The sequence below is a fragment of the Lytechinus pictus genome, chromosome 7 (assembly GCF_037042905.1).
Source record: "Lytechinus pictus isolate F3 Inbred chromosome 7, Lp3.0, whole genome shotgun sequence".
Classification (NCBI taxonomy): domain Eukaryota; kingdom Metazoa; phylum Echinodermata; class Echinoidea; order Temnopleuroida; family Toxopneustidae; genus Lytechinus; species Lytechinus pictus.
Window position 1 is genome coordinate 38,125,432 of NC_087251.1, and position 14,699 is coordinate 38,140,130.

Sequence of the window (14,699 nt, forward strand, 5' to 3'; positions counted from 1 at the left end):
CTGGCAAATGAGTTTTGAAATTCTTGTTGGAATGCTCCAAAGGGAGTGGAGAATGTGCAGGCTAACCAGGATCCAATGACCAGGGTAGTGATATATTTGTAATCTGCTTAGAGAGGTCATTCTGCTGTATTAAGCACAATATAAAAATTGAATATTACTATTATTAGTAGGATCATTATTAATATCTTTATTGCCCTCTAGATGTTAAAAATAATACTCGATAACATAAATTCAAAATAGGAACCGAAATCCACATACATAAAGGTCAACGATCACAAAAATGCATGCCTCCACTAACAATCTGGACAACATGGCATCTGATTAACAAATTCTGATTGTTTCACCTCATATTTTTACAACTCACCTGATAATGACATCATGATATTATTTATGATATATAACCATGTTGTTTTCCGAGGAAACATCTGCATGAAAGCAAAAATGCAAAAATATTAACAATGTAATTATTACACTGGCTACTGTATCATCTTGACACACATTACTATTCATTCATCACTTCTAAGGCCCCCATTCCACAGAGGGGAGACCTTTGAAGGACCTTTCAAAGACCAAAATTTAGCAAGGCCTTACAGCAGTCTCCAAGATCACTCAAATTTGTCATCTCTGTGGAATGGCTCAGAAAGACCCCTCAAAGAACTCCAAAAAAGTGATTGGTACTTCTTGTCCTGGGGCCCGTTGCAGAAAGAGTTGCGTTTGAACGCAAGTAAAAAAATCAATCGCAAGTCAAAAATGCGCGCTGTTGATTGGTTGAAAATGAAGTTGCGCATGATTTTTAGAGATGCGTTTGATTGCAACTCTTTCTGCAACGGGCCCCTGGTCTTACAATGATCTTTCAATGATCTCTCATGAGTCTTTCAGTGATCTCCGCAAAATCTTGAGAGACTGCCGAAAGATCATGGAAAGAGTAATAAGAACTTTGAAAGTTCATTGAAAGACCACTGAAAGACTGCTGAAAGACCATCAAAAGACAATTTTCCCGTAAGACTGCTGAAAGACTGTTTTCAACCGTTTCAAAAAGTTTTGGAGATCATTGAGACCATGAAGATCACTGAAAGATCCATCAGGAATCGTGAAAGACGTCAGAGATCTTTGGAAGTTCATTGAAAGACCTTTGAAAGATCAAGCAAGTTTCATGGTCTTACAGCAGTCTTTCAGAGGTCTTGCTCTCTGTGGAATGAGTGTTTAAAATGAAAATATGGGTATATATTCTTACATGTAACCATCAATTTTCATTAGATACATTCAATAATTGATAAATCAGTAAGGTTTTTGAATTATTTCCATATTTTGCTTTTACAAATCCACTGCTCTGCCTCACATTTCAACCCCTTTCAATATCTTCCACATAATTTGTCATCCTCCTCTTTTATCTTCTACTCCATACTTTACACACAATTTCCTTTCTAACTTTCTTATTCCTTACTCTATCATTAAAGCCCCAGTCACATATAGACCCCGGACCACCCCGGACCATCCCGGATCTGATCCGGGGTGGTCCGGGGAGAGATCCGTGTTGGCGCCTTGGGCATCCTTGGAGGTCCGGGGTGGTCCGTGTTGGTCCTTGAACGTCCGGGGGGCCAACACGGCAGTTTTTGACTGTCAAAAACATCCGGCGTCATCCGTGGACTGCCGGGTTGGCAAAGCCATCCGGGATGGTCCGTGTAGCTGCCGTGTAGGTCCGTGTGGCTGCCGTGTAGGTCCGTGTAGCTGCCGTGTAAGTCCGTGTGGCTGTCTGGAGTATCCTTGGCAGTCCGTGTTCTTTTTTCCCATCAAATCTTTACAACGCTATTTACTTTATGAACTTTTCAGTAGTTGTTAAACAGTTGACACAAACATGCTCAATTTATTTATTATTAAATGGATGATTGAATGATTCAGGATATTTTCTTACGCTTTGGATATTGGCCCCAACCTAATATTTGTAAACTTAGTGCATGTATGAATATTTATTTTTCTCTCTTTTTTTTCTAATATTTACCCCAACTTTGTCTGTTATTATTATTTCACATTTTATTTTTAAAAAATATGTTATATGTATATAATTTATGTAATGTACCTGTTACATCGAAATTGTACATTAAGTTTATACTACTGCCCTGCATCGACAGTTATGCGTCATGACCTGGGCCTATCTTAATTTTTATTATGTTTTCTATTGACTTTGTAAATTTCTTTCCTTTATTGTGATTTCAATAAAGTGATATCCAATCAAATCGAAATTAAATTTGTCGTTCAAGATTTAAAGTACTTAACAACTACTTTTAAAACAGTAAACTGTGTTGTATAAAAAAGCAGCGTTTTTACTGGTTAAGGAAGTTTTGAGTTTTGATATATTTTTTAAAAACAACATAATATAATGTTGCGACAAGGATGAGAAAAAAATAAATAAATAGATAAATAAATAAATAAAAAATTTAATAAATATCAGCTCATTATTATGAACAGATTTTCATTTGCCGTGCTGGTCAATATAGCTGCCGTGTTGGTCCTTGAGCTGACGTGTTGGTCCGTGTAGCTGACGTGTTGGTCCGTGTAGTTGACGTGATGGTCCGTGTTGCTGACGCGTTGGTCCGTGTTGGTCCTTGTAGCTGACGTGCTGGTCCGTGTTGCTGACGTGTTGGTCCGTGTAGCTGACGTGATGGTCCGTGTTGCTGACGTGTTGGTCCGTGTTGCTGACGTGTTGGTCCGTGTAGCTGACGTGTAGGTCCGTGTTGCTGACGTGTCGGTCCGTGTTGACGACGTGCTCTGCCGGCATGGTCCGTGTAGATCCGTGTGAAGCTGCCGTGTTGATGCCGTGTTTACAGTCATCCGGGGCAAAGCTATCCCGGACCTCCCCGGATCATGCCGGCATTGCCGTGTTGATCCGGGATGATCCGTGTCTATATGTGACTGGGGCTTAAGCATGGTTTGTTGAAAGCATATTATTTAAATGGCAATTAACTAGAATACTACTAGATGTATCAGAAATCCTACCATTTGTTAAGCTGAGAGAAAATTTGTTATTGACAATATGTCAATAACAGGGGGCAAAATGGTGTTTCGGAGAGCTGTTTTTGTAAGGTTGCAACTATATGCATGAATGATTTATGTTTTTTAGTGCTCAGTCAGCTACATTGTGATATACAGTGCGTCCCACAAAAAACGAAACCGAGATTTATCGATGATTTATCATAACTTAATCGCAAATACAATAGACAAATGACCTACCATTTTAAAGCTTAGAATCTCTTCTTTCATCTGATATTACTTAGATTATTTCTCATTCACGCATGAGTGAGCAAAAACAATTTGAAAAGGGGATACCAAAAAGTCACTTGGCAGGCCGTATCTGGGTTTTAAAAAGAAAACCACATTTTTAAAAAGTTCAATATCTGCTCTTTAATTTGATACCTCAATTACAGAAAATGGTCAAGAAATAACAAAGTTCTCGTTATTTGAAATAAGGCTTGAATTTCAATAATTTCATAACATGAAGAGGTTTTACAGGCTAGCGTTCAAACTCACTCGACACTCCGTTTTGTTGACGATCAGCCATGCATTAATTCTTTTGTTACCGTGCGATAGCTTCAGTGGGAAACCGGTGAAGCCACGTTTATTTAATGAAATTATGGAAATACAAGCATTGTTTCGAGGGATCATAACTTTTTTACTACTTGACCATTTTCTGTGATTTAGGTATCAAAGAAAAGAGAAGATATCGAACTTTTTAATCATGTGATTTTCTTTTTGAAATTCAGATACCCCCCGCCAAATGAGTCTTTGGCATCCTTTCTTCGAATTGTTTTTGCTCAATCATGCGTGAATGAGGAATAATCTAAGTAATACCAGATGAAAGAGGAGACTCCAAGCTTTACATTGGTAGGTCATTTGTCTATTTTATTTATGATTAAGTTATGATAAATCATCGCTAAATCTCGGTTTCGTTTTTTCTGGGACGCACTGTATAATGAGCACAAGAAAGGGTTACCAGTTGTTAAAAAATTCAGGTGTAACTCACATGCAGTTTTGTGAAACAGGGACCTAGTATCTCTTAACTCTTTTTTTAAAGAAAATAAGAATGAATGAAACAAGATCTCACCTGGTCCATAGCACCTTCATGAATTTGTGTGAGGTTAAACATATAGATGCCCTCATCACAACCAAATATTATGTACTGATCTGGAACACAATAAAAAGAAATAAAGCATGAATGAAATGACTGAATATTGTGGACATTTGTCACTGTCATATTCATCTTCATTACCAATTTTTTTTGAACGATTTTTGTTTTAAAATAAGAAATACAACCATTCTGCTCTATTCTTTTTCTCAGCTTTTTTTTCAAGCAATGTGCTTATGATGACAATCCTTCTCCTGCACATTGTGAATGTTGAGATTTGCCAGCAGACCATTTTACTTCAGAATATTTTTTGTTTCAAATAAATAAAATAATCACCATATCATGTTTGTTATATTTTTGCTAAAGCTAGGGTAATTATGGTGCATTTATTAATGAGTGTTAAGTGCTATGTACACAAGTACAATTATGATTATCACTATTACTATTTGCATACCTCTTGTTTCTGGGTGAACCCAACTTGCTGAACAATGTATTACTAGTGGACACTCATTGAAAACCTTGGAGAAACAAGCTCCCATCTGAAGATAAATACGACCACAAGGGAAAAAAAATAACGACATCATGAATATTTTACTTCCCCAATTGCAACCGTGTAAATTGGTCTGGATCGAAACTAATATGAATGGGGTTAATCTACAATGTGATTTTAACAAGGCCATAATTTGGCCATCATGTTGTGATTCATATCAAATACACAATAAAGTTGTCATAAAACTCCTGAAAGCAAACATGCGTTTTCTTTTTATTACATCCCAGTTTAGTTTTCTATGTTGCCTTCTTCTGTTTATCTTTTTAAGTCGAATGTAATGAGATTTTATATTCTACTCAGTAGCAATTCAAAGGGACTCTTGAAATTTACAAGGGATTTTTTGATCATCCTTTACTCTCATGTATTCTTTGCTTTGCTTGACCAGTGCCCTGTAACATAAGGAATACAATTAATTTTTTAATTTTTTAAGCTATGGAAAAGGTAAATGAAATGTTACCATGAATTATAAGTATTAAGCATATCTTTATTTTACACCATCTCCCAACAATCAACAATCAATTTTATATATCATGAGTATCTGTATCTCTGTATCTTACACAACCGACCTCCCCCAATCCCCCTCCCCTTTAGTAGAAAAAAAGAATTCTGGTTACTCACAGTGACTTTGGGTGTTGGGGGAAGCCCGTTGCTAGCTTGCTGGGGCGGTGGCTCCAGGAATTCATTTCGTATCCTCCTCGGTGGTACGATGGGCGGTTTGTTGTCGATATCCTCCGTGTTCTCCCCTTCCGTCGTGGGTGCTCTTCCGTTCACCATCTTCGGCTGCGGTCTGTTCGGCTTGGTTGGGGGTAACGACGGAGGCATGCTTTCTCTTGTTGACGCGTTGGATGCAGTTCCGTTGGATGATACTGAGAATTTCACTGACTTTTGCTGCACGGTAGAAATAGGGGAAGACAATCGCTGATTAGAAATTATGAAAGCCTAAAGTTTGATGAATAGACCTTTACACCAAGGCCATGTTGTACAAAACTAATCATAGCAAATAACTCAGATTATTTTTATAACATTATTTCAATACATGAATTATGAAAGCCTATATTTTAATGAATAGACATTTTCACCACGGTCATAATGTATTAAACTTTTACAGCAAAAAAATTATGATTATTTTTTTCTATTTTTTTTCCATGCATTCAATGCAAATTAGAATACATGTGGTAGCTTGAATTTTAAATTTCAACTATAGAGTTTTTATGGTAAAAGTATTCATGCAACAGGTGAAGCTTGTATTGGTCATTTAACATGTATATTTTGTAATATTTGAATATATGTCTTTGGGAATTGAATGGTGAACTTTCAAAAGTAGTAAAATGCAACCCACCATGAAGATTTAATCATATCCAGTATTATAAATTGTGGATCAGCAAAATAAACTGCATTTCCTTTCCCCCATTATGACAAAACTTTTTTGAAATATATCCCTTTCCACAAAATGTAACTATTTCTGTTCATTGATTTGAGTGAAAACTGCTTGCCACAAACTTTTCAGGATAAGTCATTTTATGTGCACCATCATTTTATGCACAATGTATAAAACTAATATTTACCATATCTTTATGATATAAATTTCTTCAATAAAACATAACAGATTGGGTATCATATAGGTTTCATGCCTTATCCTTAACAGGATATATCATATGAACAGATGTACATTGACCGATAAAGGCACCTGTCGTTGGATTGATAATGTACCTGTATCAAATAAAGATGGGGCCATAGGGTGCTTGGGGCACTAAAGTCCCCCCCCCCCAAAAAAAAGGAAATATGAATGAAATATAATATTATATTTGATATTATTTTATATCAAAATAAGATTTTCATTTTCAAAATTTAGATTTTTATCATACGGCCCTATTTTTTTTTTTTTTTTTGGGGGGGGGCTCATTATACTTGTCTAATGAGTATCACTCACCTTTGGTGGTAGAGGTGGGGGTTGATCACCATGCGGTAATGTGTCGCTGTACATGGAAATATAACAATAAAAACATGACATGATACTGTGATTTTCCTCCTACATTGTTGGGCGCAGCAGCCAATCAAGTCGATCAAAGTCAAGGTTTCCATGCTAATAACATTTAAGTTATCGTAACGCTAGTCTTTATAAAGCAGGCCACAGACATACAATATACAGTGTTTTCTTTACCAATTATAGCAAATCTATGATACAAATTGATATACCTTACAATATACTTGTATCACATCACTAACATTCCTTTAAAAGGCAATCTAAATATAGAAAACAGCAAAGTAAAGAGTCCAGAACCATTAAAAAAATAGTTACAAGGCATAGAGGAGAAACAAAATGAACCAAAAAAAACAATGACTAAGAGAAATTAAAATGCCAACACCAGAAATATTGTTTCTTACATGAATGTGTATCATGATCAAGGTTAATGTTAGCACCAAAACAAATGACTAAAAGTAACACAATGCTATTGATGGTTCCTACACTCTGATGTCATTTCTTTTAAAATATAGATCAATGGGACATTTTCTTCAAAACAGTGAAAGCTATGGTGCTTGATAGGCCTCCAAACCTGTTCAAAGTTTACCAATAAAATTCTTAATTATTGTATACAAAATAAAAGCCTTAAATGTAAAAAGATGCCCACTTTAGAATGACAACATTTGTACAAAATATTTGTTATGATTGGTAGATAGTTTAGTATTAAGAGTACTGAACATTCACATTTCATTTGTCAGTACCTCATACATTACATATCAATTGAATAAAGCTAATTATTGATTGCTGATTGTAGAAATAAAAACAGCTCAAATTAAATATACATTGAACAACATAGGAGTATATAGCACACTGAAATTTATAATAGGATACTAGGTTTTATGCTAATACAATTGTGAGGCATTTTTATTAATCGTTTCATAACAAGTATGTATAGAAAATACAGACAAAGTGAATATGGGTACACAGACGTGTGCAATAATATGCCATTAATTGAATAATTCAACATGCTTGACTTTTTCTGATTTCAGGCACAACACTATATATTTGAAGGTGTTTATAACATAAGTTTCAATTCAAAACTACATAAGGCTTTATTATTAACTGTGTATAAGACCTGTATAAGAGTGCTTTTTGACAGACATTGATTTATTCTTTCATTGTTAAAGTTCAAACCTGTTATTATTTTGTTTTCTCTCTCTCCAATGCTCTGTTGTGTCCTGAGCATCTACTTAAAATGGAGAGTGTGCTATACAAGTCTTATTATTACTATTATTAAATACCATTATTATTGATTATATTTGCTAAAACAAAAATATTGGGATTTGGAATACGAATTTTGACGAACATTTATTCATTCTAATATAGACACTGTTAGACAAACAACAGATTAAAACGGTTTGAATTTGCATTAGTTTTTTTAAAAGGGGGATGTGAGGTATTGCATCAACAAGCTGTTAGTGCTCCACATTGAGGCATGCAGCTAATTATGATTAGATAACATTTTAAACAGGAAAACAATTACACCATCACTTTATTAAAGGAAAAATAGTGAATAATTCAACGACACACATGTAATGTATGTATATGTCAACAAAATGACAACTCTTAGAGCAAATATAAATAGTCAAAGCAAGAACAGTACTATAGAATATAGAATCCAAACCTTTCTTTCCAACTATGATACATTAAAATATAGACAAAGTTCATTTAGCAAGCAAAATGGGATAATGAATGTGACCATTTTTAAAGCAAATGATTCAAAATTGTCAGGAAGAAAAAAAGAGTGGTAACATTTCATGCATTTTGAAGGTAACACTGTAACAGGGATCAGCAGGAGCTGCGAACTGTAACACAAGAAAATGTTACCTTTCAGAGGATGCATCCAACATATCGTAATAGCTAAAACAAAAATTAAGAATATCATGAGGGAGGATGAAATAGGAGAAAGCTTCGTTGTTCTTCAATCAGTTTCTTCCTCAACCAAATTTCTCCCCATTCCTTAAAAAAAACTCATTTATTGTCATACAAATATGACAGTTTTCCTAACATATCATAATAGCTTAAAGAATAATTAAGAATGTCATGAACTTTAATAAGATGATAAAAGAGAAATCTTCTTTTATTCTCCTTTATGTTAAATCTTGTGCTTTCCTCAACCAAATTTCCCCCAGTTCCTTGAAAAAATTATTTTGCGATAAAAAGAAGGCACTTGTCATTTTGTAATGGAATTTGATGTCTTCACTCTGATAAGCTTAGCTAAGTAACAAGTACAAAATGAAATCTACTACTAATACTACTATCAAGCATCCATAATTATTTCTAATGTGAAGATATATTTTATTATTGAAAAATGTCAATATACACTCAAGACATTACAGCATTATATGTTGGTAAGATCGATTCTATTAATTATAAAATGTCATGTTGAGTAATATATCATGCAATATAATATGCTCAAATGAGTACAAATGAATTTTTAATAAAGTTCGGGCAATAGTTAAAAAAATAATGATATGTCTAAATAAATTCAATCTTTTTATCCCAGTTCTACAATGTTTAGTAAGTTTTTGCACATTTTCTCTTTTGTAATATTTTCCCATTCTACAGGCGGAAAATTTAGTACATGAATATAAAAAAGGCCCAAGTCCATAGGAGGTCATTTTGAGAAAATAAAACAAATTGATATTTCTTTGAATTTGGGCAATTAAAGTATATTTGGCCAAAAGACATCAGAGAACATCATAAAACAAATTTAAGTGTACATTTTTTATGAGCATTAATATTCACGGTACTTGTGGGAGGGGCCTTTTGTCTGGTGGACTTGGGTCATTTTTAGAATCACATGGACTTGGGTCATTCTGACATTCATATACATGGTAGACTTCTGAAGTAAGTAGTGGAAGTAATGAGAGAGGGCGCTATGATATGAATGTAAGAAAAGCCCCAGTCCTGAACTTGGGCTTTCTTAAGGCCACCGCACACCTTACGACTGTTCGCGATCCGATTTTGGAACAAATCGCATTTTGCTCATTTTCTGAAAATGTGAATGGAACATATCATTTTATTTGAGGTTAAAATCAATTGAAAGAATACTAACATAACCATTTTGAAAGATTGCAAGCCTTTATTTTGGAGTAAAGGCCAAATTAGTTTCAAATCATAGCCAATCGTACGACTGCTATGATGTCATTACGACTAGATATCAAATTCGCTTTTATTCTAAGAAGGATGATAGCATAGTCATAGATTTGATAATAGGTATTAGTACGATGATTTAGAACATTACACAGTAAGATATTCCAAGTCTCAATATTAGCATCAAATTTTACTACATTTTATTCTGAAATCGGGTCGCAGACCAATCGTAAGGTGTGCAGTCACCTTTACACTCATACCAGATTTTCCTCCTTTGTTTAAGGCATTTCTGAGATGATTTCAGATTTATCATTGAAACACAAAATGAGCCATTGTATAAGAAACAATTTCCCATATTTAACTCAATTTCACCAAAAATTGGACTTGGGCCGTGTTTATATTCAGATACTCAATTGTGTGCATGAAGATGAAATACCAGATTATTTCTGTGATGTAAAATGATCAACTTTTGTACAACCTCTTAAGGTACATTCAAACAAAACTGATTTATGGAGGAGTAATTTATCAAAGAAGAGTATACTATACTCAATGATATGATATACTTTGTACAAACTAAAAAACATCAACGTCAAGATTAATTGTGAATACAATCGCAATACTCAGAAACGTCAAGTACTCTGTTGAATTCCCCCATATAGCATGTTTTTACTTTCATATCTGGGCCCCATCTCACAAAGGAATATAATTAATGAAATCAATTACAACAAAAAGCCAGCAATGGAATCATGATGATTTGAAATGCAGATACCCATACTGACTTGGTCAAAGTAAAAAGAAGGAAACTTTTTTAAATATGGGCAGAGAAACAATATCAAAGATATTGGTGTTCCCAGGATACTATTATATTGTTCCAGTTGAATGATAACTTGAGATATATATTTAATGCTGAATGATATGAATATAACATATAGAGTATATGATATACATGTATGGTGGATCAGTGATTTCCAAAATAAGAAATGAAATGCTACTGGTTATGGGAAACATAAGTTCATTTTTTTATTTAAACATATTACATAAACATGTTATTTGGTTAACTATCAAACCCGTAAAAAATGAGTAGGTCTACATATATTTACTTTCTGTTTTACTACTACTTGTAATCAAAACAACCCAACTTATTATTATCGTCTATAATCTATTCAGCCAATCCTAAATAAGTGATTAATTTCAGACTACATGTATGATACAGTAGATTTATATTAATAACCAGACATTAATATGTTCAATTCTTAGTATTGTTATAAAGTGTTGGGAGCATTCCACAAAACATCTTGTAAGTAATTTTCATTGAGAACTGTAATAAACTACTGAAAGCCTTGCAATTGGTTGAGAGATCATTTATCGATGAGAATCACTGACAAGCCAATCCATGAAAAGCTCCCATAGAAATAATGAGCAGGATATAAGTGCGATATATCTAGGGGCCGTTTCATAATGCTGTTCGTAAGTTATGAATAACTGATGACCCTTTCTTTTGTTATTATATGATATATCCCTATATGTAGCTGACTTGGCACGTAAGAACATGTGCCGACAGTGTGTAAAGTCGAGCATCATTTTTTCAAGCAGCTTTATAAAACACAATGGCATGGTTGTTAGGGACTATAGGGCCGTCTGCACCATCCCGAGTTTTCAAATTAGCGCGCTTTTTCTGATCCGACAAATTATCCCGTTCTGAACAATCTCGAGATTATTTGCAATGGAGACGCAATTACCGCGCTAGTTCGTAGGATTAATCTCGAGGTTGCAATCCCAAGTCAACTTGGGATTATTTGCAAAATAGCGCGCTATTTTACGAATTATCGCGCTAATTCGTAGGTGCAGACACACTCGGGATTATTTATTCACGGCGTCAGACCATAATGTATCGATGCCTCGCTCGAGCAGGAATCGCTCTTCTTGCGATGGTGGAGACGGGGTTTCTTGAATCTAGAGATTAATCGCGAAGAGGGCCGATCGGGCTAAAATCTCGAGATTGAGCAAACTCGGGATGGTGCAGCACCGCCTTAAGTAGTGGATGGTATCCTAAATGTGACTACAATAGAGATTAGGTTAATAAGAGTTAAGTATTAAAGAATACATCAAAATGGACTAGATTATCACATCCACACTGAGAAATCAAAAGATAAATCACAGAGTAGGAAAGTTAGTACTGTAGACTTTGTTAGAGGTAATGGGGAGCTTGAGATTTCACATTACACAGACTCTTCTATTCTTAACACTGTGCACCCTACCTTAAAGCCTGGCTCACATTTTTGGGTATTTAGCTAGTGTCAGCAGCGTATTGCCCTAACGCAGACGCAGTCAAATGCAACATAACACAATGAAACACAGTACTACCAGGTCGACACGCAGACCATGGCTAACACAGAGGCCTTCAGTTCTAGCTCGAGAGTGTGATATTTTGTGAAGCACTTGCAACTGACCGCAATCAAACTCCACTAGTAACAACAAGCAATTGCGCGCAAGGATAAGCTTACGGAGGCCAACTCAGCGTGCTCGATACATACCTCAACTTACTTCGCTTTGGCCCGCATCATCTCACTTTATCACGGCCTGCAAATCTATACAAGCTCGTACGCAGCGGTATATTGCTACAGAATATTTTGCTGTATAGTATTTTGTGTTTAGCTGGATGACGCTGCGTTTGATCAATGAAGTAATTCGCAGATTAAAAGAAAATCACGATAGTGTGAGCCAGGCTTTATTCATGCACAGGAGGTGATTTCCACCAAAATCATGTATACATGAGAAATCTGAAGCCCCCTAACCCAAGAGAGAGAGAGAGAGAGAGAGAAGGAAGAGGGGAAAAACCGATGGGCAAAGCAGAGAGAGCTTGGGCAGAGTAAGATACTTACTGTTTGCCCTCCTCCGTGATCTCTTCAGCCCCTTTGAAATCATTGGTCTGATGACCCCTGTCATATCAAACAGATGGAGAGATATAGATAGAGAGAGGAATGCATGCAAGACAGAGACAAAGGGGGGCATGCGAGTCAGTCACATTGAGCCACTACTACAACCACATAGATTCAGAAAAGACAATGGGTGATTTCAAGTTGGTGTTGGAGCAGTTTTTACACCACTCAAAACATTGGGTGGTTTCAAGTTCAGTGTTTGCATTGGATGCACCTTTCGGATTGCCTTCCCAGGCGTTAACATCAAATGTGAGTGTACACTCCGGATCCGGATCTTATTACTCATAAACCTCGTGATATTCGTACCAGTGTCAGCTTCACTTTACGTTTGGTGCAGTACTGATGTCAAAATCGGCCCAACATCAACACTGAACTTGAAAACACCCCTTTGAAATAAGGATGGTACTAGGATTGATGTTTGTAGTCAATAATGTGATTGGTACCGCTTTGTAAACCCACATTCAGTGTTGGAGCTGGGCTAGGCAGTCTAATTCACACACTTAACAACACCAACACCATACTAGAAATCACCCAATGGGTTGGTACCTGGTAAAGATACCCCCACCCCAACCCCCAACAAAAAGAGTATTTATTTTTTAATCTTGCAGATACTTATAAAAGTATCCCCTTAATAAATCAAATATAAAACAAATTACCTGAGAAACTTTTAATAGAAAAAAGGGACCACATACCAGAAGAATAATCCCATTATCATAATAAAACAAGTGGAATGCCTCTGGCGGTCTCACCTGCATCACGCGATTCAATATAGCAGCAGTGCTGACTTTGAAAAACACCATTTAAATAATTATTCACAAAAAACACCATTCATATAATGATACAATACTACGTTCATTGACATTGGACCTTGATCATGTGACCTAAAACTTGTCAGTGATACTTGATTACCCCTATATCCACATTTTATACACTATATCTATAAACTTTGGAAGTTATGACAGCAATCTAATAATTACCTCTAAAATTGCCAAAGTTCAATGACCTTAAATGACCTTCGACTTTGGTCATGTGACCTGAAACTCGCATGAGATGTTCAGTGATACTTGACGACTCGTATGTCCAAGTTTTATGAACTAGACCAATATACTTACAGGGTTATGATGGTAATTCAACAAATACCCCCAACATAACCAATATCCATTGACCTTTGACCTTGGTCATGTGACCTGAAACTCGCACAGGATGTTCAGTGATACTTGATTACTCTTATGTCCAAGTTTCATGAGTCAGATCCATAAACTTTCAAAGTTATGATGGTAATTCAACAGATACCCCCATTACGGCCAAAGTTCATTGACCTTTGACCTTGGTCATGTGACCTGAAATGCACACAGGATGTTCAGTGATACTTGATTACTCTTATGTCCAAGTTTTATGAACTAGACAATATACTTTCAAAGTTATGATGGTAATTCAACAGATACCCCCAATTTGGCCAAAGTTCATTGACCCTAAATGACTTTTGACCTTGGTCATGTGATGTGAAACTCATGCAGGATGTTCAGTAATACTTGATTAACCTTATGGCCAAGTTACATGAACTAGGTCCATATACTTTCTAAGTTATGATGACATTTCAAAAACTTAACCTTAGGTTAAGATTTTGATGTTGATTCCCCCAACATGGTCTAAGTTCATTGACCCTAAATGACCTTTGACCTTGGTCATGTGGCATGAAACTCAGGCAGGATGTTCAGTAATACTTGATTAACCTTATGGCCAAGTTTCTAAAAGTAGGTCCATATACTTTCTAAGTTATGCTGTCATTTCAAAAACTTAACCTTCGGTTAAGATTTGGTGTTGACGCCGCCGCCGCCATCGCCGTCGGAAAAGCGGCGCCTATAGTCTCACTCTGCTATGCAGGTGAGACAAAAACAACTTATCATTCTCAAGACTAGAAGTCCAATTCTCTTGGTACACTATTTTCCCAAAGGAGAGACACATACTACC

At 35.7% G+C, this 14,699-nt stretch overlaps 1 protein-coding gene across 5 annotated transcripts in view; it reads right to left on the minus strand.

The window, feature by feature from the left end:
* The window catches only part of LOC129264456 (mitogen-activated protein kinase kinase kinase kinase 3-like), a 57,733-nt gene that overhangs the window by 12,385 nt on the left and 30,649 nt on the right, over window positions 1-14,699 (minus strand). For 3 of the 5 annotated variants that reach the window (XM_054902337.2, XM_054902336.2, XM_054902335.2), the window contains exons 9-14: window positions 12,672-12,728; window positions 6,601-6,646; window positions 5,289-5,558; window positions 4,575-4,659; window positions 4,100-4,179; window positions 365-425 (exon numbers count right to left, since the gene is read on the minus strand). In XM_054902337.2, the coding sequence (XP_054758312.1) occupies window positions 365-425; window positions 4,100-4,179; window positions 4,575-4,659; window positions 5,289-5,558; window positions 6,601-6,646; window positions 12,672-12,728 (599 nt within the window). The remainder of the gene's footprint in view (window positions 1-364; window positions 426-4,099; window positions 4,180-4,574; window positions 4,660-5,288; window positions 5,559-6,600; window positions 6,647-12,671; window positions 12,729-14,699) is intronic. The other 2 variants (XM_064102634.1, XM_064102633.1) reach the window with 1 other exon arrangement.